Raw genomic sequence first — 25,310 nt, forward strand, 5'->3', positions numbered from 1 at the left:
CTGTAGTACAGCACAGGAATCTTTCGAAATTTATTTACAAAAACTATTTTCGTGTATCATCCAAATTTATTCTCAATACATAGATGAAAATAATAATCAATGACAAATTAGTAAAGTCGTTATTGGACAAACCAAATGTTTTATTCAATAAAATGTCACGAGCCATTAATAGTTTAATGAAAATTCCCAAAATTATACAATTTCGGGGAATCAATTTTTTTTAACACGTAGTCCAGGGGGTAGCAATAATTTTCAGCAGATATTGTTATTTTTCATGTGGAAATACGCCAACGAATTGTTATGAGTAATTCTAATGTAAAAATCCTGACAGGGATCAGCGTATGAGATCAAAATAGAAAAAAAATTTTCTCAAATTATTATGTTTTTGCTGTCACGATGAGTTGAATACTCTTCGGCTAGTCTGATTGATATCAGAAAATTGATTCCGTCAATTAAAAATTTTTCGAAAAGGATAAAAATGCGGTCTTTTCTGTTCTCACGAATCGTATGACGTGTGCGTCAATATTAACGTCTGACGTTTGATGCACCATTTTCCTGAACAATTCAAACATTTGAATTATCATGGAATTTATGAGTAACAATTATAACGAAGTTCTAGATTAACGGAATTCAATCTCGACGTACGCATTAGGTGTTACAAGTTATAATAGACGACGATTAAGGTACGTTTTCATTCTAGTGACGATATTTAGCGTATAAAACATATCTATCTATCTTATATTTCTTTATATCTATCGCCTCACTCTCTTCTCATTATTTAATCTATTAATCAGATAGAACGAGATACGTTTCTTACGCTAGCGAATATTAATAATCGTTCGGGCAAACACGGAGAAAAATATTTATTAAAAAGTACCAGAAAAGAGCGATTAAATTACATTTCCAAATGATGAAAAGTCTAATTCAATGAAAATTATGAGGAGAGAACTGAAATTTTACGTTTCTTCACGTAAACTGTTCGCTGAACCCGATCAACCACGAAGAACACAGAGAGAAAAATAATATAAGAATTATTGTTATTTTGGTGAACGTTGCGTTTAAATTTTTCCATATTTTTGTTATAAATATCGTAAAATATTTGAAGATTTTTCAGGAAAGTTTACAATTCAACGTCTGCAATTTAATTTTAGACACTCAGGTAAACATTACATTCCCACTTTTCGATATTTTTTCCACAGATATCGTAAAATAATTTAAACTTCTTGATCAAAGTCTACAATTGAGTGTCTAAAATTGCATTTATCGGCGCGATAATGTAACGCACGAAGAGCTCGTTCTACGAAAATTTCTGGTGTTAGCACATGAAAAAAGGAGCGACATGATGACGAGAAAAAGATTCTGGTGCTGACACTCAAAGATTAAAAGAAAATTAAAATTGAATTAAAACTAAAATTTTATTGACTTAAACGTGATTTTTTTTTCGAAGAACATACGTGAAAATTCTCTAGACTTCTCCCGAAATTTTACATTCAGAATTATTCTTTTTCTTTTCTACAAAAAATTAGTAGAAATCAAAATTGATTATAGATTACGTAAATTACGCAAATTTTATTAAATATTTCTCTCCGTGTAAGATTGCAAAAATTTATAATTCAATTCATTCTCAAATTTGTAGAATGAGGCATTCGCCAAAAGTTCTTTCGGTAAATTGCTCAACCCTATCGTATTGCACAAGAAAATTGAAGGTTTTCGATTATCTAAATTTATTTTGAATTCATTGTTTTTTTCACGATGAAGTTATAATTTTTTGGCTGAAAACAACGAATCAGCAGCGAAGTGGTAAAACCATATGAAATCCGATTGCAGGGAGTTGCAAAATTTCATTGGGTTTTAACTAGGGGAATGAGACTGTGACCTCTGAACAGATTTTCGCATGTTGATGCCGAATCCACTGGCCAAATCACATAAAATGTCATCGTTTTTCGACTAAAAAAAAATTTTTTTATCAGATATTCATTTACTTAGTTTAATCGTTTTTGCAAAAATATTCATTTACATTCATTTAGTGGAGGCCATGCGACCAAATCGTATGGTCACCACGAGAATTTCGGACTCCGATGAATTGACGTCACAGACGTTTTTATCACTTTTGAAAATCGATTTTGTAAGCGAATGAATAAGTATTAAACAACGTTTTACGTATTTTTTTAACCGAATATTGGTTTTGGGGATCACATACAAAAGAAAAAAATTTGGTTTCAATTTTTTGAAGTTCTCTATTATGAACTTAAAATGAAAAAAAAGATTTTTTAAGTTTCAAAATTGGGAAAGAGCGTTGAATAACATAAAAGAATCAACTTTAGTTCGATTCTCATACTATGAAAGAAGTGAGAAAAAAAACTTTTCCAATGGAGAAATTTTTCTGAAAAACAATTTTGTTTTTTTTTTTCAGGGATAAAATTTTTTTATAGCAAATTAATCATTTCATAAGAATTGACTTGAGAATTTGACTTCAGCAGGCAAAAATGTTCTACGATAGTCTCGTCTCTGCACCAAAAAACTCCGAAATTTTGTAGAATTGTGTTGTGGATTTAATTACTAAAAAAAAATTCCGATAATAATTAATTTTCGGAGGGAATTGTTCAACTCACTGTCCATCGAGTCGAATGCCCAATCAATCACGTTCACCACTTCGCAATTTCATTCCCCCAATCTCAGCAATTTAGTTAGATATTAGAATGCTATTAGTTTTTTTTTGTTTCGTTAAATTTTTTTTTCAGTCTGTACTCTCCTGGTTCATATCTGTCGCCGAAAGAACCATTGTGAATTCTTTTTAAGATTTAAAAAAGAAAATTCCGATCATTTTAAACCAAGGACAATGAAGACTACTAATCAAATGTGCAGTCGAGTGATGAAAAAATTGTAATTTTTCATTGATTAAAAAAAATATATATGAAATGAAACTAATGGGTCTTCGCATCTGGTGATTATTAGTCCTCGATTAATGAATCACCCATTTTATCTAAGTCTTTGAGTCAAGCATTAATAGTTTCTGCTTTTTATGACTCACAGGAATCATCCTCTGCTTGATTATTTCACTTGACACAATGAAAAAATAACGATTGTTCTCTGGTTTCGGAATCACAGGATGACGCAGCAACGACAATATCGTTGTCGTGATGCACCGGCACTTGGTGGCGGTGTCATTGGTGCAAAGTAGGCATGGACTTTAATGTTTGGTAGGTGAGTCTGTAAAAAGAAAAAGAGGAAATTCATTGAATTCCATTCCCTGAGTCACTGAAGGACTTGTTAATTATCAACTACATTGGTATTCCATATTAATACACGAGGTTTCGACCCTCGCGGTTTGTTTTTTTTTGCAAATCCCTCCATCGATTTACCTCGGAAAAGTATAAGGCTTCGTATTTTTTTATTTTTCGTTTTCATTACGTTCTAAATCGAATTTTGAACTTTTTTTAACGAAATTTTCGTAACTATAACATACTGAGTCGAGGCTCGCCTCCGGCGAAACTCAACTTCGACTTGTCACGCCTCATGCTGCAAACTTCACGCTCCTCACAATCCTCCACCTATCGTCCTCATGCCATAATATACTATTAACCCATCGTTCAAAAAACCAGTCACATTTATCTGGCCTCAGTAATGAAAATGTTTTTTTTCTCGTGAGATTATATCACTTGCCTTCGACTCGTAAAGCTCCCACGCGCCAAAAAACCCTTTTTATCACTCGTTACAAAATATACTATTTCGTCAGTATTGCTATGTTCAGACCGTGTCGAAAAGCTGGTACTTGTAAACGAGAAATGACAGAATCCACCACTCGCTGAACGTAACATTACCAACAAAAAGGATAGTTTGCATACACGTGCGACGGGTGTTTTAACTCGTGCGGGATGACATCCGTGACCGGGGGGATATTTTTTCGCCACTCGCAGAGAATGATGATGATGTTTGAGGAGAAAGTAAGCGAAGGAGAAATGAAATGGTGGAGGAATGATTCCCCTCTTGTGGAAGGATCCTGAAACAAAGAGGATTCCTCTTTGTTCGGAATACTTGCACAGGTGGAAACTTACGGAAACTCCGTTGTATAATATTTCAGGAAATTCTGTAAAGTTGAAAACTTTCAATGGGGACAGGAATTAATGGAGATCATTACTCTAAGTCTACGTATCCCAGATCTTGTGATGAGTTGACAATCGTATAACTCGATACGCTCGAGATTATGGCAGGCCTGAAGTAGATGATCTAGACTGGCGTCTGTTATTAATGGGCAGTTGTCGAGTTCAAGAACAGCGAGGTTCTCAGCGGCACAGGGGGACAGAGCCAGCTGTCGAATCCCCTCATCAGTTATTAGCTCACAGTGTGATAAACTCTGCAACAAAGAACATAAAGAAGTCTCGATGTGAAGAAGCAGACGAGGACGAAGAATGATTACACGTGTCAATGCCACACGTCGAGTAACCACTCAAGTTAAACACACAAACTCAACAGAAACAAATTTAACTCACACATTCAATAGTTTTCAACACAATTTTCAACAACACAAGGAAAATTATCGAATGGAAGACGGGAAATTTATAGAGAGCGTTCCGCATCGTGTGATATCACAACAAATTCTTGGATAGGATTTTGGATTAGGCAGAGAGGGAGCCCGGATTATCCTTAATATATTTTACAAGAAATTTTACTGAAAATATGGATAGTCCCTGACCGGGATTCGAACCCGGGACCTTCCGATTATGTATCGGGTGCTCTACCAACTGAGCTATTCGGCTGTTAGCCACTTCTTCATTTCAGGTTTCTTGCACATATCAAGCTTCGCGGTATTTCGTACCATAATATTTTTTTTTCATTTGTCTGGAGTTTATAGAAACTCTCGAATTGCTAGTAAATTTACTTGCATACATGAAAACGTATCCTTTTGTTGAAAATTATGTTGCAAGGTGTAATGAAAGTATGTGTTAATTCTACATGAGTGGAGTTTTCAAGGGCAAAATAGTGATAATAAACATTTTGTGATTGTTGGAAAATTAGAACACAGCTCTTCTGTTTATCTTAAAAAATCACTCGACAAGGTTTATGACGTGTTTTGAAAAGTCTCCAGAAAAGGACTAATTTATGATCCGTTGATCTGGAGACATCATATCAGAAAGATATACCTTCTGCGTGCGATAATAAACAATTAAAGTTAATAGTTAAATCGTTTTTATATTATCGAGACAATCCCTGTCCATAATCCAATAAATTCAAAGGAAACTCTGTTCTCTGGATGTCATAAACTTTCTCTTGTTTTTCCCTTAGTAAAGGTTTTTTAAATATTCAGAATTTAGTCTCTGGACAACGGTCCTCCAGGTCAGTCGTGCCTTCCTCATGTCAATAATAAAGAGTTCAAATTAAAGTAATTAATTCTGTTGCAACAGTCATTTCTCTACTTTTACCCACATCCCAATAGTTATTTTTCCCAGATTTTGAGATATTCATTAAAAAATAGTTAAAAGTGGCTTATCTTTTTTTATCACTTCACCGTTGAACTGACAAAACCTATGATCCTGGCATATTATGACAGAAAGTGTCATAGAATGTCAGAAAAGAGAGAAGGGAAGAAAAGACATCAAATTATGACGCCTTCCTTTTCGGACTTATGACGTTACATGACTCCCTTGGTTCAAACCACCCCCACTCACTATCAACTATAGATTAGAAATAACGTATTCACATATATATTCTTGCAGACTCGGACAATATGACATTTGTCCAGACACTTTCTAAGAGACAATTTATCGAAATGTGACATGTTTACATCAAAGTACGTTAAAATCTATCCATACGGTTTCCATTTCGGATACATTTGCTATAAGAGAAGATAAATAAATATTTTAGTTACCAATTTTTCAAGACGTGGACAGCCCATCGCCAAATGAATAAGTGTGGCATCAGTAATGAGAGCACATTCCTCCAAATCCATCTTTTCCAATAATCTGCAATTCTGTAAAAATCAGTCAGGCTGAGAATGTGAAATTCATACTCATTAATTTTGAATTATGTTAATTCGATTGTTCTAGAACATAATCATGTTTGTTATTACCATAAGTGCACTTCTTCAATAATTATGAGCATTAAATAATTCATCAAATAACTCATTTTCCCTTCAGAAAGTCAGAAATTTCGAAAGATGAAAAATCATTAAAGGATTTCATTTAAAGTTCTGCGATTATCATCACTGAAAGTTAATCAAGTTCCTCTGGGAATGAGTCAATCCAAGAAATATAATTTTTCAAAAATAAATACTGCTCTCAAATAAACAAATACTTAACAAGAATATTTTTTTTCTCAGTTTATCGTATATTGACCTCCCAATGCTCCATAACAAAATCCACAATTTCAGTATAATATCGATCTGATATTTTTTAAGAGTCGCAATCCAACAATTGCCTGATCGTTTTTTCGATTAGACGATATTCATCTCTTGGCATAGATTAAGCCCAAAAATGTTAAAAGAACATCGAAAATTAATTTACAGCCTTGACATTATATTTACACCGAGATAAAAATTCATCAGAAATTCCCCTGAAAATCAGAAAAATTACCAAACCGCTCAGTAAAATTGATCAACTACTGGGTAAAGTTTACCTGTCCCTTTGAGGAAAATAGTCCAAAATTCAGGTAATTTTTCTTCGAATGAGTAGATAGTTTTTACTAAACACTCGACTAATTACAAGAGATTACAATAAATGAGTCTGATTAAATAATGATTACAATTAATAATCATTATGATTAAATAATAATATCATGATCAAACATTGAGGTAACTTTTGATAAATTTTTCTCTTCGTCTATCCCACAGTGATACTGCTTTACTCACGACACAGCTGATTCCCGACTCTTCCTTGGTGATGCACCAATTCACCTGTCTAAACCACCCTCTTTCTATCCCTTCACAATTGTTCAGATCCGTGAACAAACAACTTATCAAACTTTCATTAGTTTTGTTGACAACTTACTCTTGCCAGGGCCTGAAATCCGGCGTCTGTGAAATGAGTACAGGCAACACATTCTAAAACACTGAGCAGAGGACAGTGTTGAGCAATTGTCACCAGCGATGCATCAGTCAAATTTGGACAGTTGGACATACAAACGTAATGCAGTCGAGGACACCTCTCGCTCACTTCACGTATCGCGTCGTCCGTGATATTCTGAAAGGAGAACGTAACGTAATATTATATTTTAGTACGAGTGCAGAAAAGTAGTTTTTCTCAGGGGCTAAAACCTACTTTTAAAAAGACTACATTGAAAAGAGCAAAAAAAAATATGATCGAATTACAGATCTATATAAGTTTATATTTATTATACTTATTATGGCCTCGCCAAGAAACAATGACATCATAGTATAATATCTGTGTGGTCTTACGACGAAAACTTCACTTTATGTTTATTAAATAATGTAAAGATATCTTTGTTCATGGAAAGAAAGAAACCACGATGACGATGCTTTGGTTTTTGAAATTTCAAGATCGTTTGTCAGTTCGACGACTGCTCTCGAAGTGTGAACACATCTTAGTAAAATATAATTCAATTGCTCTTACTTGAACGTCTATTATTCGTTAACCTGGGTTCCAATTAACATCTAATCGACTAAAATAAAAGTAATAAATTTTTTAAGGTAATTAGAATTAAAAAGAAAATAATTTTCTCCCGATGAAAATGCTCCATCACTATATCTGGCTGATTGTCATTAGACAATCGATGGATCAGGTGTATTGATATTTCTGGCTTTGGAAAATGCAAAAAATAGAGGATTAGATAATGAGAATTGGGAAAAAATTATTTCGACTTCGACCCAGTTAAGAATCGAATCTGGGTCTCTCAGTTGCGTCGGACACTCACCGATGGTTATTGAACGATGGTTTCATGATAATGTGAAGAAAAGGAACGTTTTCCGCACGCGGAGCCCTTCTATAATCGACGAGTTATATTTCAAGACGAGGGCCCTAGGGATTTTCAATTGTGTGACGTTGTCATTCAAGCTGAAGGCGAGGACTAAAAATTAAACTGAAAGTCCCTAGGGCACCAGTCAAGAACGATACTTTTCCCCAGTGATTTTCACTTCTTCGAGTTCGATCGACTAGTAATCGACTAGCAAACGACCATTAACTGGTGATCGACTGGCAATTGAGTAGCAATCGACGGCCTATCAACCCACACTCGACGATCGATTGATCGATCATAACCTAGTAATCGATTAACCATCAACCAGCCATTGACCACGTGCTCAAGTCGATGTTCAATCGACTAATCATTGAGTAGTCATGAACCTCTTCACCAAAATGGCTATCGAGTTGATTTTTTTAAGATTAAAATCGAACAGAATAATCTATTTCGATAACGTTCAGTAGATAATCAAACCGACCCTGAAAATTATGATTATTATTATTTTTTTACTCGAAAAATGAGTCTTTTTCTCAAACGTATTCATTTGGTGACGACATAAGTCTTTAAAAGTATTGAAACATTGTCAAATCATGAAAATTTAAGGGAAGTTCTTAAAAAATGTAAGTGTCGTAAATACCCTGCACTCATGAAGATTGATGGCCTCCAAATTGGGACAGTATCGTGCCAAGCACTTGATAGCCCTGTCCGTGAGTTGTCGACATCCTTTACTGAGAAAACTCCTGAGCTCTGGACAACCACGTGCCAACGCCTCAACCCCATTGTCAGTCAATAATTCACACCACGATAAATTGATGTGTGTCAGTAGTGGACAACCATCCGAAAGATCTTTGATTGCTAAATCCGTTATCTCTGGACACGAGTCTAAATTCAATCGCTGAAGTTTTGGACAGTGACTGCTCAGCGATGCACACGTTATATCGGAGATTTTCTTGCACTGGCTGAGGTTCAGTTCTTCAATATTTGAACATGATTGAGCGAGGGTGCGCATTGAATTGTTGCCGATACTCTGACAACCGCGGAGGGATAATTGACGAAGAAAACCACCACATCGTCTCGATATATTTTCTATTACTGGTCCCTGAATCAGACAGAGCAATAATTAAGTGTATATCTAGATGTTAAAGGTGATTCAATTATTTGGGGAAATATCATTTGCAGAAATATCGCAGGAAAATTTATCACTAGATCAGTCAAATGGCTGGGGATTTATTTCAAGGATATTCAGGTTTGCAGGGGATACTCTATTTTTTCTATCCTAAATGGCCGATATATCGATAATTTAATATTCATAATTAACAAACTGATAATGTTATATTATTTGTTTCCGCATGAATACTGCGTTTTATGGCATCGTTCCGCCAACGTTTCGCAAGCCTTGTAGCCTGCATCTTCAGGACTATAAGGGCTGATTCTGAGCTCCGATGTCTGTGGCTAGTCCTTGTTAACCTTCACCAACGACGATTCGGGGGAGGGGGGTAGCTACTTACATTTTTAGTTGATTAACTGATCAATTACATGATAAGCCCTTACTTTGAGCTTTGATTTCTGTGGATAGTCCTTCTGGGCCCTAACCAGTGATGATGAAAGGGGTTCAGTCAGTTAAATCTTTGATTGATCAGCTGATCAATCAAAAGATGAGCTCTGCTTCCCAGTTCCGATGACTGTGGCTAGTCTTCATATACCCTATACCCTCACTAGTGATGGTGGTGGGAGGGTTGTTCAGCCAATCAGGTTGTTGATTGATCAGATGATCAATTGAAAGATAAGCTCTCTGATTCTGAGCTCCAATGTCTACAGTTAGTCTCTCATATACCCTCACTAGTGATGGGAGAGAGGGGAGGGAGTTTCAGCCAATCAGGTTGGACTGATCAGCTGATCAATCGACATGTGAACTCTTATTCTGAGCTTCGATGGCTCTTGTGTAAACTCGACAATTATGGAGGGGAGAGGAGTCAGTCAATCAGGTTTTTCATTAATCAGCTGATCAATCAAAAAACTAATCGATTAAAAGATCAATTGACATCCAAATTCCACATTTACATTGGGGGTTTCATTATGGAAATTTGGGAATTGAATAATCGTTGGATTGATTTTGACCTAAAGAGAAATAAATCCTCGTTCGGACGGGAACACATGTGCCCTTCAATAGGTACGAAGTGACCCAAATTAAATAAAAAGAATTCCGCGAAAATGATCGTTTATCAAACATTTTGGTTGACGACATTATGACAGTAGATTGATTACTCGAAAATATTGGAATAAGTGAACTTTTCATCGTCAGTTTTTCCTGGGGATTTCGTCGGGCAGATCTTTGTTCGTAGTGCTCTTATTACGTGTTACGACTGTTATCACGGCCTAATCGATGTATTGATCCCAATATATTTGGACGTATTTGAGGTTTCATGGTTTTTAAATTCAATGTTATATGAATGTCGTATTGCTGTTGGATTTACCTCTACGTCTCTTTGGAAATCGAACAAATCGATCCTCTGCCAATTTGATCCATCGAGAGCCAATACATTCCACGCTTTGCTCACCTGGGCACAACGGCATAGTGACACGACGTCCAAATATGACAAAATCCTAAAATCATGAGAAAATTTCAATAATTAAGGTCATGGTGTAGGTAAGTTTTAACCCAATTCAGGTAGCAACTGACGATGGATGGCCGGGGTCCAAATGTGAGTGGCTTTGGGCCTTAAAATTATAATCTCGTTTCAGGAGTGCGCACCGAAACTTGCAGGAGCTTAGGCCGAGGAGGCAAATTCCTATTTTCAGTGGAAATAGTTAAAACTAATGCCACCAGGGCCGTAACGTTGGTGCCCCTTTGGTTTCCGTTTCCCTTTTTTTCCTCATCGAATGTATTTCAATCGTATTTCATTCCGCTAGTGAGTGAGAGAGAGAGGGAAAGATATTTCTCTCTCGCTCATTGACAATTTCAAGACAATCCTCTCAGGGGGGGTTAATAAAAACCTATTATTATTAAGATTAGGATTATTTATTGGAATACAAAAATAATCTGATCAGATCAAAAATTTAAACAATAATCCTCGATTATTGCATAAACTAATTAATTTACGCATTTTCCTCATCAGACATTTTATTGTAAATTTACAATAAAAAAGATCGTTTGACAAAATACTGTAGGCTTGTTGCATCATGAGATAATTAACATTTAAACAATTCGCTCCGAAATGCCAAGGGGGATGCCCGAGATTTTCGGAATTTTTCTACTAAAATATACTTTTTGACAAATATCTTGTAAACAAATGGCTTTACAACAGTTTGTCAAGCACCTTCTTTTGTGGGGAATTCAATTTTAAACATTAAACGTCTGATGAGGAAATCGCGTAAATTAATTTGTCTATTTAATAATCGAGGATTATTGTTTAAATTTTTAATCTGATCAGATTATTCTTGTATTCCAATAAATAATCCTAATCTTAATAATAATAGGTTTTTATTAACCCCCCCTGAAAGGATTGTCTTGAAATTGCCAATGAGCGAGAGAGAAATATCTTTCCCTCTCTCTCTCTCACTCACTAGCGGAATGGAGCGTCCACTCGTGGAGAAGGGGAAACACGCATACTGCTTACCCGAGGCACACGGGCGTAGAACCGCGCAACGCTCGGGCCCCATTGGCCGTTCTTTTCACCCCCGTATCCCAGCAGGGGTGTATCCAATCGAAAAGTGGAAAAGGACTTTTCTGGTCTGAATCACCCCAGAACATGCCGGTTCACAATCGGCCTCCACTTCGAGAACACCCTGTATATTATATATTCGCTTCAATGAGGAATATCATCTCAAATTAACGGCCATTCCCATAGCTACATCTGTCGTTGATCCAATCGAAGCTTATCCTCATTCGACTTCTGGATAATCGATTCTTATTCGATATTCTTGGTCGTTCTTCTTTGTATATAAGGACGCACAAGAAGGCATGCGTCGCGCGCTAAAAAGTCTAAACGTTCGGCCGGATATGACGTTCATAAATATCGAGTATTCTCATAAATTGACTAAAACACAATCGATTCTCGAATCTCGCTATTCGATAATTCGATAATACCGCGTTTCCATTTTCAGTATAATGAATGAACTTCTTCATATATAATGATAAGCCTTAATTAAACCCCGTAATTATCCAATAATCACATTCTTCATTACCTTACGAAAGATTTTAATAAGAAAATGAAGTTTCGCGATTTTATTGAAAAGTTCATGTATCGCATCCTAATCTGAAAGTCTTATACTAATCTTTGTTTCACCAATTTTTCCAGAACATAAAAATCTCGAATTTGTAATTTATTACGTGCCACGGAACTACTCGTGTCTGCCTAGTACAACATAATTTTTCAATCACAGCCATAGAAATCGGTCCATCCTCCTGCGCGTTATCGTCTGACCTTCTGATTCTGAAGAACCACATGAACAAAACCGGCAGATGACATATTTCCCAGAAAATTTCACTATTTGAAACTGAGGCATAAAAGTGTTTTAGTTACCTGAGCAACAATTCCTTTGGCAGTTTTTTGTTGATTTGCGCCTCATCGTCGTGAAAGACCCACGTCAACTGGAATTATAAAATTGTTTGGCAGCAAATGGAAACCCGTTGCCCCAACAGATCCCACCGTTAATAAGAAAACAATTAAAATTTTTTATGCATTTGATAGTGACGGGAATTGGGGAAAATGAATGATTATGTAAAATGTTAAAATGAGTGAAATTACCTGCATATAGGATTGCTTCATGCTACTGACAGGAATGTGTGCTAGAGATTGGGACGGATAGTAACTGCCTTGATGATGGTGATGATAATGATGATAGGGAGGATACTGTTGCCTCCACCATTGACCACCAGTCGTTGATTCCTCCATCCCTTGACCCACCTGGACCCCTCCACCCACTCCCACTCGACTTACTTTTTTCTAAAGAATCAGAGATCGGCAATAATCATTAATTCCCATAATTTTTTGGAAATGATTCGCCTAAGTATCATCCTAAATCGTCAATTGGTAATCCCAACATTCTGATTATGCAATCGACAATGAAAGGCAGTTCGGTTAGAATAGAGAACATAGACCGAAAGAAATTTTGACTGAAAATTAGACCTCCACAGTACGAAACGAGGGACAAACGTCAATTTTATCGTAAAAATTAGTCTCCAAAGTCTAATTTTTTCGACGAAACGTGACCTAAAAATTGGTTGAATGTCAATGCTTCCCACGTTTCGCCCTCTGCAGGACTAGTTTGTATTCACAATTTCCTTCCGTCTAGAGATAGGTCTAGCGCACCCTCATGTAGACTCGGTCGGTCACGCGATCGACGCCGTCGAAGATATAAAGACAGAAATCCGAAATCTCTGGAAGCGAAGGTTGGAGACCGCTTGAACCGGCAGAAAAGTTTTGTCATTCTTCCCCGGTACCGTCGCCCGGTTGGACACAAAGCGGGTCGTCTGCGACCACTGGATTTCGCAGATCCTCACGGGGAACGGAACCTTGCGGCTCTATCTTCGAGACCGGCGACTTGCTGACTCAAGGGTCTGCAACTGCCGCCAAGCGGAAGACACAGTCCAACACATCTTCATGGAGTGCAACGGATTATTTCCGCATCGTGGGAATGGATCGAAGAGAATTAGGATTAGAGAGGAAAAAATTCCGGTTTAACTCAGCCAGGAATCGAACCCGAGTCTCCCAGTATCGCGTCGGGCACTCTTACCGACTAAGCTACCGGATACGACAGGAATTCACTCTCAAATTCAAGAGAACCACCGCCCAACCTGTTTTAGGCATCAAATAATTCGAAGAGAATTAGAATTAGAGAGAAACAATTTCCGTTTGAGGTTCACCGGTACTCGAACTCGGCCCTCCCAATTCCGTTCTGCGGAAATAATCCGGAATCTTTAGTGGCTCGAAGTATCATCTAGAGATTCCTGTGTCATCTGGGGATTTGGAGGTTCCTGTGTCATCTGGGGAGTCATTCACCGCGTTCCCGGGATTTTGTAGAGTGCATCTGGCTGACGTGAGTAACTCTTTACTCGGCCATTGGAAATGGCGACTTCGACGAAGAGCGAGAGAACCACATGAAGTTGGCATCGAAGTTTGAAAAATGGATTTTTTTTGAGGGTTTATTGAAAAGAGCAAAAACAATGCGATCATATTACAGGCCTATATAAGTTTATATTAATTATACTATGAGGTTGTGATTTCTTGGATAGGTCGTCTGTGTGGTCTTACAATGAAAGTCTAATGAATGTTTATTAAATAAGATAAATAAATCTCTGTTTATGCAAAGAACGAAACCATGATGGCGATGCTTTGGTTTTTGAGACTTCGAGATCGTTTGTTAGTTCGGCGACTGCTCTCGAAGTGTGAACACATCTTAGTAAAATGTAATTCAATTGGTCTTACTTAAACGTCTATTCATTTATTAACCTGGCTTTCAATTAAAATCTAAAAGGGTTTGGATTGTATTCATTGAGTACTTGGATGTACTCTATACAGTTCTAGGTCTAAAGTAAAGGGGTACAAGGGAAAGTGCATAGGGTACATTCAAGTACTTAATAAATACAATTCAAACCGACAAAAAACAATTTTCCAACTTCGATGCCAACCCCAGGTAGACGAATGGGGGCAAACTGAAGCCAAAATAATTTTTTCTCTTGAGTAAAAGAGTGGGGAACGTACGTTTGTATGTAAAGATCAAGTGGTGGGGGTAATTGTCAAAGCTTATATTGACGTCGGTTTATGAAAGGGACCAAGTAAACCCCGCTGTCGAAGATGGACGTCATAAGGTAGAGACCCAGCAATCTCCAACCTCGTCCTGATTGGTGGCATAAACAAGAATTAGTTCCAAAAATATTCCCAGCTAAGGACCGCCCGGGGTCGAGGGAGACGCTGGAGTGGATTTTGGAGGGTTCGCGGGGCGTCAATTTTGAAAACGATAATCTTAAAAAGTTGTTTTCATAATTATGCACGGAACGATTAGTCAATCGATAACAAGCAATCGTATGGACGAAGACTACACTGGCAGAAAGAGCACAAAAATGATGGTTATGAACATACAACTTGGACCAATTGTCGTGTAGACCGCTAGTGAGTAAGTAGGGCCCCTATGGCCGCCACATTTATCACTAGATTGTATTATCTGGATGGAATTATTTTATCATTTATTTTTAATGCATTTAAATATTTGGTTTTGGTCCTCACAGTAGAAACATTCCCACGATTTTACAAAGATGACGTATGAAGTCTTAGAAAGTGGGTTTGAGGAATTTGGAAACAGGAAACGACCAATAAATCTTGAAACCGTTCAACGCAGTCCTTGTCATCCAAAACAAAAAGTTCTTTGTAAAGTCTTTCCAGAAGAGTTTTCAGGTGCTATTTGAGTCTTACATTACACCGTTTGGATCATAAAATGTTTCCCAGAGACAGTTTAATGTTCCTCAAGAGGAACTAAAGTATTTTCTATCACTCTCTAAAAGTCATATGTGAGGCCCCTTTGTTCAAGTCACGTCGCATCGAGAGTGGGATTTGGGTCAGTTTGGGTCAGCTATCACGGGGATGTAAGACCAACCCCATCACTAAGTTCAGGGCCACGATTGGGCCCCTACTCCCTCATGTGGGATGAACCCCGCCATCTTCAACACTTAGAATAATTTCTAGAATGAGACTAACGTTAGGCCCATTACATACGTCGACACGACTTGTTCGGGAACACTTCTAGACGTTTCCCAAAATTTTATTGTAACTAGCATATTAATTTCGCAGTGATTTATAAACGACAAACAGGACTATGATAAAATTGATGTTTGTGTTTATTTATTTCATGTCAAAATTCCTGCACTTGTGAAGCAGAATGGTTTAGCACTCCACGAAGAATGGACCCACCACCTGGAACACCCGAGGACCAGATTGGAACGTGTTGGAATATTTGAGTACAGTACTTTCATTGCCCTACAAAAATCACTGGACACCTCTTTTTGTTTCTCTGGGAGACAGCTCTACTAAGGGACTAATTTACGATCAGTTGTACTCCGCTTTCGAGACGGTTTGATCCTAAACATATGCTGAATGTTTATTCGAGTCATAAAACTGCTTTTCTTTTCCCTGAGAGCGTTTTCCCTTTGATATAGTTTTCAATCTCTGGACAACGGTCCTCTAGTTGAGACGTGCCTTCCTCGTGCTAATGAAGAATATTCGAGAAAGTGATTCACTGTGTCTCAAATAAGTTGATCATTTACACCCATATTCCAATAGAACGCCACACGATAAACCGATTTTTAGCAGTCTATGGGATTAAAAACGTGTGGATGGTGCGATGATGTGGCTACTCCGTCTACTTCCAGGGACACCGATCGTACCGACGGAGCCACATACTCAGTAGTAATACCCCAAGACCTTCAAAATTATCGGATATTTCCCGAGAGTTTCGTTGCGTAGCAACGAGAGGGATAAGGTTCGCAGGTTAAAAAACTCGAGCGCGAAGCGCGAGGGTTTTTCTGCGAATCTTATCCCGATCGGTGCTACGCAGGGAAACTGGAGGGAAATATCCGATTAATTTTGAAGGTCGAGGGGTATTTGGCTGGATTATTTTTTTCATTCCAATTTCAAACAATTAAATGTGTGGCATTTCACGTCATATAGTATGGTTTTTCACTCGTAGTTGTGGCTTCTCCAGCGTATATTCTCTGTCTGCACAAAATGCAGAGAATTGTTTCCAAATTGTGGCTTTGGTCTTCACTGTATTATTAGGAACATTATTTTCAATTTTCTGATCAATAATCTCCAAGGATTCTCCTCCAAATCTGCTCATGTCGAGGTAAAGTCTTTGAACTTGATTTTTTGTAATGACAGTTTTGGGGTTTGAAACGCGTACAAATTGTTTATCGGATATTTTCATTGCTTAGCAACAAACAGGGAAATATCCGAAAAATATCCGAAGTAAAACTCTCTTACTTGTACCACGTGACGGGAAATGCCACCATTTGATTGGTTGAAATTGGGATGAAAAAAATTATCACTTAAATCGTAGAAAACAATTCTGGGGTTGGTTAGTAAATTTTACTTTTCCAGAACAGGAGAAATTTGCATCACACCGATTGGATGGGGATTACAGAACCAATGGTTGGTAGAAGTAACTAACGTTAACGCAAAATCCGTTAACCAAAAATAGAATTTTTCCTGAAATCGAAATAAAAATTGCAGAAACAAAAACGTAAAATTTGGCGTCAACGAGATATTATTTATTATCATCAAGACGATATTTCTTGAGTGAAAAATAAAATGAGATGTTGACACATAAAAACAATTCAAAAAATACATTTTTACCAAAGACAAAGGTCATTTTTACCAAAAACGTTTCTTTGCATAACTATCACGAGTCTTTTTTAAAAATTCTCTTTTCTTCAATAACTCAAAAATAAAGCGATTTTATTAACATTTTTGGATGACAATCTATTCCGTACGATAATATCTTCTGAGACAATTCATTGTATTGCTACGTAATTACGGTCAATTTGATAATAATGGAAATTTTTTTTGTTGAAGAAGGTTGTGGTGATGATAACTCCCTGAAAACTGAAGATAAGAACCTAAATTTTGGTGTGATTCTAGGTCATATGATTCTACAGAGGTGCATTTTTTCAACTATTCATTTACTCAAGAGAAATATTTATTTTCCCAAAAATTATGTTTTACGGATTGAGTCGTTCCCAGAGGAGCTTAATTAGCTTTCACTGATGACAATCTTATTACTCTCGAGTATGACCATGTTGCACAGAACTTCGAATCAATTCCGTTAATGATTTTTCGTTTTTCTAAATTTCTGATTTACTGAGGAAAGAATTTCGAGGAATTTTTTAATGGCGATAATTATTGAAGTAATTTACTCAAGGTTATTAATAACATGATCATGTTCTAGAACAATCTAATTGCCGTAATTCAAACCTGATGAATATAGCCATTGTAATCACTTTACTGGAACCATATAATATTGAAAAAATAAATACTTCGCTGACGGAAATGAATATTGGGCACAAATAATTTTTTTCCTTAGTATTTCTTATTGTTGTTCAAGAGCTGAAACAAAAAAGTTGAGTTATCTCCGCAAGTACTGGATCGATTGACTTTCTTTCGTAATAATTGTCATGTAATCTGCTGAGCATAGGGAGCAAAAAAATCTGCACCAAGAACTTTGGATTTCGTTCAACTATTTTTTTTTATCATCCAAAACATCTTTTTTTTTTATCATCAAAAACACCTTTTTTTTATCATCCAAAACATCTTTATCACCTTTTATTAAAAGAAATTTCGAGGTGTGGTTTGAGGTTCCTTTTTATTTCTATTTATTTATCAAACATTTTCAGGGCAAATCACTACACAAAACTTCCTCTCGGTGCCTTTTTTACAAAAAATTATTTTTGTTTTTTTCAGCAGATGTCATAGATTTTTTTTAAATAAAAAAGCTTTTGTTTCCTGGACTTTGTTTTGTTAATGGTGGTTTTTCATTTTGCTTTTGTGAATGTTGGCAACACATTAAAATCCACTGACTCCCTTTCGGGTGGGTCAGTGCTGTCAACGCCACCAATTGATTCTGACAATTTTATAATGTGATATCGTGACAATGTCATTATGGGACCGTTGCTATCCGCGCATTTGTTTAAACTATAAACCCGAATGTAGTGTAACTAAGGGCAATATTCTGATTCATTGTCTTCCACTCGAGATAATTATTAAAAAATATTTAGAGGTGGTGGAGGGGGTAGTTATGTCGTGTATACAGGGTGTCGAGCAGGTAGGGGCGAACTCTAAACAGGCATGTTTTGGGGGTGATTCTGAGCAGAAAAGTCCTTTTCTACTTTTCGATCGGACTCACCCCTGCAGAGATATGGGGGTGAAAAGAACGGCCAATGGGGCGCGAGCATTGCGCGGCTCTCCGTCCGTGTGCCGCGGGTAAGCAGTGTGCGTGCTTCCCCTTCTCCTCGGGCGGACGTTCCATTCCGCTAGTGAGTAAGAGAGAGACAGGGGGAAAGATATTTCATGACAATCCTTTCAGGGGGGGGGGGGGCGCTAGGATGATTAAAAACCGATTATTATTTACCTTAGTATTATTTATTAAAAGACAACATTCTGAAAACCGCGGGCATCCCCCTTGGCGTTCCAAAGCTAATTATTTAAATGTTAATTATCTCATTATGCAATAGCCTTACAGTGTTTTGTCAAGAGATCTTTTTTATTGTAAATTTAATTTACAACAAGAAAGGTCTCTTGACAAAATGCTGTAAAAGAGCCTATTATCGAGATAATTAATGATAAACAATCGCGGGGAAATTTCAGAGGGGATAGCTCGCGATTTTCGCGGAATCTGGAGCAATAACCGCGTTATCTTGATTATCACGTAAACAAATGGATTTACGGCCTTTTGTCACAAAACATTTTTTGCAGAGAATAAAATTATCTACAATAAATGTCTCGTGGTGGAATCCCGTAAATCCATTTGTTTATTGAATAATTGGATTTGAATTTTAAACAATAATCCGCGATTAATTATCAAATTAAGACATCTACGCGATTTTTCGATAAGATCATTAATGTTTAAAATTGCATTTCTGGCAAAAAAGCCGTCTTGACAAAATGTTGTAAACCCATTTGTTTACAAGATAATTGGCAAAACGGGTTTTTTGTTGGAAAAATTCGGAAAATCGTGGGCATCCCCCTTGGCGTTCCAAAGCTAATTATTTAAATGTTAATTATCTCATTATGCAATAGCCTTACAGTGTTTTGTCAAGAGATCTTTTTTATTGTAAATTTAATTTACAACAAGAAAGGTCTCTTGACAAAATGCTGTAAAAGAGCCTATTATCGAGATAATTAATGATAAACAATCGCGGGGAAATTTCAGAGGGGATAGCTCGCGATTTTCGCGGAATCTGGAGCAATAACCGCGTTATCTTGATTATCACGTAAACAAATGGATTTACGGCCTTTTGTCACAAGACATTTTTTGCAGAGAATAAAATTATCTACAATAAATGTCTCCTGGTGGAATCCCGTAAATCCATTTGTTTATTGAATAATTGGATTTGAATTTTAAACAATAATCCGCGATTAATTATCAAATTAAGACATCTACGCGATTTTTCGATAAGATCATTAATGTTTAAAATTGCATTTCTGGCAAAAAAGCCGTCTTGACAAAATGTTGTAAACCCATTTGTTTACAAGATAATTGGCAAAACGGGTTTTTTGTTGGAAAAATTCGGAAAATCGTGGGCATCCCCCTTGGCGTTCCAAAGCTAATTATTTAAATGTTAATTATCTCATTATGCAATAGCCTTACAGCATTTTGTCAAGAGACCTTTCTTGTTGTAAATTAAATTTACAATAAAAAAGATCTCTTGACAAAACACCGTAAGGCTATTGCATAATGAGATAATTAACATTTAAATAATTAGCTTTGGAACGCCAAGGGGGATGCCCGCGGTTTTCAGAATGTTGTCTTTTAATAAATAATACTAAGGTAAATAATAATCGGTTTTTAATCATCCTAGCGCCCCCCCCCCCCTGAAAGGATTGTCATGAAATATCTTTCCCCCTGTCTCTCTCTTACTCACTAGCGGAATGGAACGTCCGCCCGAGGAGAAGGGGAAGCACGCACACTGCTTACCCGCGGCACACGGACGGAGAGCCGCGCAATGCTCGCGCCCCATTGGCCGTTCTTTTCACCCCCATATCTCTGCAGGGGTGAGTCCGATCGAAAAGTAGAAAAGGACTTTTCTGCTCAGAATCACCCCCAAAACATGCCTGTTTAGAGTTCGCCCCTACCTGCTCGACACCCTGTAGATACCCGGTAGCACTCAACATGAGTCGGCTACCCTAAGGATGGACATTCAGAGTCAAGACTTTTTCTCGGCCCAACCGATCTCGATCCAAACTACCTCACCCCACATACTCTCAACAGACAAGATTCACCGCATACACTACCCACGGACTATTTAGAACCGCAATGAAGTCCTTACGAAGACCACACATCGATGATATTTACACTGTTCCAATTCAATGACGCTCCTTAACTGTTCGTAATCCAGAAAATACAGTTCTGGTATTCAAATACGAGACTCAATTCGCGCCCTATTCGAATGTCCCGCCTCGAAGACATTGACCAATGCGGAAAAAGTTTTACGCATGAAATTAGCCGATGGCCTATGTGGCTAATTTAATTTATGTGCTTGTGCTTTCTTACAATCCATTCATAGATGTTCACATACTTATTATTATCTGTTGAATTTAAGACCGATTACGATCATCTCATGATATTATTGTGGTGCGTTAGGTCCACATGTACATCCACCACAAGAAAATAAATTTTATTTAAAAATTAGTCTCCGGGGACGAAACGAGAGACGAAGTTCAGTTTTACCAAAAAAATTACCCTCCTAAGTCTCATTTTTCCACCAAAACTTGACCTGAAGGTGGTCGATTGTTATTTCGTCCCTCGATTCGCCCTCTAGAGGTCTAATTTTTATCCAAAATTTCGTCTCGTCTAAAAATATCACTCCAGAGATCAAAAGATTATGATAGTTATTGGACAAACCAATGACGTGTACGATGACCCTATCAAACTATAATGATAAATTATCAGTCAAGAGTTGGTCGACTACAGCTGTAGCCCCTCGAGATCGTTACGACGGAATAACTTTTGTTTCCGCCAACCGGGTAACGTAGGTCGATCGGGGTAGGTTGATCGGGGGATAAATTAGATTATTTTTTTCATCCCAATTTCAACCAATCAAATGGTGGCATTTCCCGTCACGTGGTACAAGTAAGAGAGTTTTACTTCGGATATTTTTCGGATATTTCCCTGTTTGTTGCTAAGCAATGAAAATATCCGATAAACAATTTATACGCGTTTCAAACCCCAAAACTGTCATTACAAAAAGTCAAGTTCAAAGACTTTACCTCGACATGAGCAGATTTGGAGGAGAATCCTTGGAGATTATTGATCAAAAAATTAAAAATAATGTTCCTAATAATACAGTGAAGACGAAAGCCACAATTTGGAAACAATTCTCTGCATTTTGTGCAGACAGAAAATATACGCTGGAGAAGCCACAACTACGAGTGAAAAACCATACTATATGACGTGAAATGCCACACATTTAATTGTTTGCAATTGGAATGAAAAACATAATCCAGCCAAATATTCTAAAGTCAGCATAAGTTTTAACATCGGGTATAACCCGAAGTCTCCCCTCCCTTCGCCCTTCATGAGGGTAACGCGGTAATATCCTGAAATTGCGCATGCGCGAAGAAGGGAGGGGGTAGACTTCGGGTTATACCCGATGTTAAAACTTATGCTGACTTTAGTATAGCCCTCGACCTTCAAAATTAATCGGATATTTCCCTCCAGTTTCCCTGCGTAACATCCATCGGGATAAGATTCGCAACGAAACTCTCGGGAAATATCCGATAATTTTGAAGGTCTTGGGGTATTACTACTGAAAATTCCTCATCCAGAAACGTCAAATTCAACATCATTTAGACCTTATTTCCGGTCAGTAGAACAATATCTCCAAATCAAAAAATAAAATTTGCTTTCTGTTAATCAAAATTTTTGGGAAATAAACATAACATATACACTGAGAAAAACAATTGTTTTTGCCAATTATTCATTTACTTCAGAGAAGTATTTATTTTTCCAATATTATAATTCACCAGTAGAATCGTTACAGTGGCAAAACTCACCAGGTTTTAATTATGTTAATGAAATTGTTTTAGAACATGATCATGCATATGCATCGCTTATTTTCATCAATCGATAAAAAAATCAATTTGTCTCACGACTTCGAGATTTGGCTACGATACGATAATTCGACATGTGCTTCGCAATGTGCCAGTAATTAGGCCAAATATAATATCTATAAATATCGATTACTTTCATGAAACGATAGAAAAATATCGATTTATCGCAGCACTTTGCGATTTCGATACGATACGATAATTTCCCACGTGCTGCTTCACTCAATTAGACCGAGTATCATGTGCATAAACATTGATTGTTTTCATGAATCGATAGAAAAAATCGATTTATCGCAATACTTTGCGATTTCGATACGATACGATAATTTCACACGTACTTCTTCAGTAATTAGACCGAATATCATATGCATCAATATCGATTGGTTTCGTGAATCGATAGAAGAAATCGATTTATCGCAATACTTGGCGATTTCGATACGATACGATAATTTCCCACGTGCTTCTTTAGTAATTAAAGCGCTCATCATGTCCAGAACATGAATTATTTTCATGAATCGATAGAAGAAATCGACTTATCGCAATACTTTGCGATATCGATACGACATAATAATATGACACGTGCTTCGTCAAAAATTAGATCAAATATGATTTGCATGAACATCGATTACTTTGATGAGACGATAGAAAAGTATCGATTTATCGTACCATTTTGCGATTTCGATACGATGAGATAATTTAACACGTGCTTTTTTAGTAATTAAAGCGCTCATCATGTCCAGAACATGAATTATTTTCATGAATCGATAGAAAATATCGATTAATCGCATCATTTTGGAATTTCGATACGATATGACAATCACATACAATCTTCTTCAGACATATGATTGCATTCAAAATTAGTGCGGGAATAATGGTAAAAAATCGAAGACTTTCGTTCTCGAAAACAACTAGACAAAAAATTTTTTTTTCCATTTTTTATTCGCAAAAACAGTTTTTGTGTTATTTTTTCAGCAACATGAGATTTCTTATATCATAATATTGTCAAATCTCCTGGCGAAAAATAGAAATGTCGATGGGATGAGGTATTGAACGCTCACGAAGGGTGAATGAACGCTCTCGCTCTCTTCACTCGACAGAAAAAACCCTCAATCCTGAGAAACTTGGCCGATCATATGACTCCCCCCATCACTCAAATCCCCTAAAAATAACTCGCCAATTTATTCACCCCCCTCGACATAAAAAATGTGAGAAATAAAAAAATGGCAAATAAAGAACAGGAAAAAACTATATAAACACTCGGTGAGCGTAAACACAAGATAAACAACAAAAACTCAAGCAGTAAGAACCAAACCAAGTAGTGGAGGACACGCGAGAACAAAGGATGGACCTAACTTGATCGGTCGATGGTGGGCAAAATGGAAGTGGCCCAGGTCACGAGTAAAACATTTAAAGAAAAAAACATACACTGATTATTATTAATAAATAATGAATGGGCGTCAGGGAAGAGCAGATGACACCATCTAAATGCACAAATGAACACCAGACTATTAGTTTTATCAATAGCTAAATAATTTTAAATGAAAATATAAGCGGAGTGAAGTAGGAAAAATAAGAGATATCGCGTCACGAATGACATACACTACAGGAGGGAATCAGCTGTTCGAAGAATGGCAACATTGGACCAAACAGAATGGAAAGTGACGTATGTTTTATGTTTACAAACAATAATTGTCGATATATTTCACTGACACTCAATATTTTTTCATTATTCTATTAATTTAATTGTTGTTATTAATTTATTGTTTATTTCCTACCTCGAGTCTCGTACGCCCCGAGTGTATCATCCTTTTGCGTCGCGTTATTTTGTATTTGTTAACGGGTCTGGTGCCCGCACAGATGTCAGGGAAACACAAAATTGAAAAAAAAAAAAATATTAACTATTCAGGTTTTTCAGTGTTTACCATTTGTTGTTGATCGAACTGATAATCCCCCCCCCCCCCAAAATGTCTGTTGAATTCACAAATTTACCACTTGCGAGGCAAATGGCCGAGTTGTACTAAACCCGCCTGGTGGACAGCTTACGGCGCTGGTTTTGCGGGGGTGGAGGGGACAAGGTCTATGACTTCGGGGAATTATTGGTGTACTGGGGGAAAAATGGCGGTGCCATTGGTCGGAAGTCGTCGACTTGGTGACAGGACGACCAATGGGGTTGCGAGATGAGTATGTTTACAACTAGGCGATTGGTGGAGATGAGAATACCGCGAGAACTGCCTTATCGACGGGCTTTTGAAAAATTGAGGGGGAAATTTTGAGGGGAGTTGGACCTGGAGAAGTGTCGTTTGGGGGTTGATGCTGATTTATGGGTTGATTTGCGGAATTGTTGGTAATTGATGGGAGGGTGGCGGGTGCAGTGGGGATGTAATAGGGAACAGTTACCGAGGGAGGAAAACAAATTTAATTTAATTGTTTGCTTGTGGTGGCTCATCGTTTAGTTTGTAGGTGGCATGATTAGATGGACATTTTGATGCGCGATATTTGAATTATTTATGAAGAATTTGAATGGGGTTTTTTTTAGATAATTTTGAGATGATGTCTTCTCTGTAGATCCAAAAAGGTGGATTG

General features: G+C 37.2%; 1 protein-coding gene and 1 long non-coding RNA gene across 5 annotated transcripts; one reads left to right on the forward strand and one right to left on the reverse strand.

Moving 5' to 3' along the window:
- Positions 1–46: 46 nt before the first annotated feature.
- LOC135166041 (F-box/LRR-repeat protein 20) lies at positions 47–24,744 on the reverse strand. Of its 4 annotated transcripts, none has more exons than XR_010299616.1 (9): positions 24,503–24,744; positions 12,660–12,857; positions 12,435–12,502; positions 10,386–10,515; positions 8,549–9,010; positions 6,984–7,175; positions 5,867–5,968; positions 4,056–4,354; positions 47–3,210 (listed from the first exon to the last, which is right to left on the reverse strand). XR_010299616.1 is itself a non-coding variant. In XM_064127955.1 (9 exons), exons 1-9 carry the CDS (start codon positions 24,530–24,532, stop codon positions 3,103–3,105), a joined length of 1,506 nt encoding a protein of 501 aa, XP_063984025.1. In that variant the 5' UTR covers positions 24,533–24,741; the 3' UTR covers positions 47–3,102. The 4 variants fall into 4 exon arrangements, 3 of the variants coding, with proteins under 3 accessions (XP_063984025.1, XP_063984027.1, XP_063984028.1); XM_064127955.1 differs by having other exon boundaries at positions 4,139–4,354; positions 24,503–24,741; XM_064127957.1 differs by lacking the exon at positions 24,503–24,744 and adding an exon at positions 13,224–13,244 and having other exon boundaries at positions 4,139–4,354.
- Positions 7,501–18,680, forward strand: LOC135166044 (uncharacterized). Its single transcript, XR_010299621.1, has 3 exons — positions 7,501–7,642; positions 14,683–15,027; positions 15,140–18,680. It is a non-coding gene; the product is annotated as an uncharacterized LOC135166044 (long non-coding RNA).
- Positions 24,745–25,310: the final 566 nt, after the last annotated feature.

Source organism: Diachasmimorpha longicaudata, chromosome 9, assembly GCF_034640455.1.
Source record: "Diachasmimorpha longicaudata isolate KC_UGA_2023 chromosome 9, iyDiaLong2, whole genome shotgun sequence".
In the NCBI taxonomy this organism is placed as follows: Eukaryota; Metazoa; Arthropoda; class Insecta; order Hymenoptera; family Braconidae; genus Diachasmimorpha; species Diachasmimorpha longicaudata.

Coding starts and splice junctions, on each gene's coding strand:
- LOC135166041 (XM_064127955.1), bottom strand. CDS start 24,532: ATGATACACTCGGGGCGTACGAGACTCGAG. Junction 7,176..8,548: donor TCAATCTTCATGAGTGCAGG/GTATTTACGACA, acceptor TTCTCCTTTCAG/AATATCACGGACGACGCGAT. Junction 4,355..5,866: donor GTCCACGTCTTGAAAAATTG/GTAACTAAAATA, acceptor TCTTTGTTGCAG/AGTTTATCACACTGTGAGCT.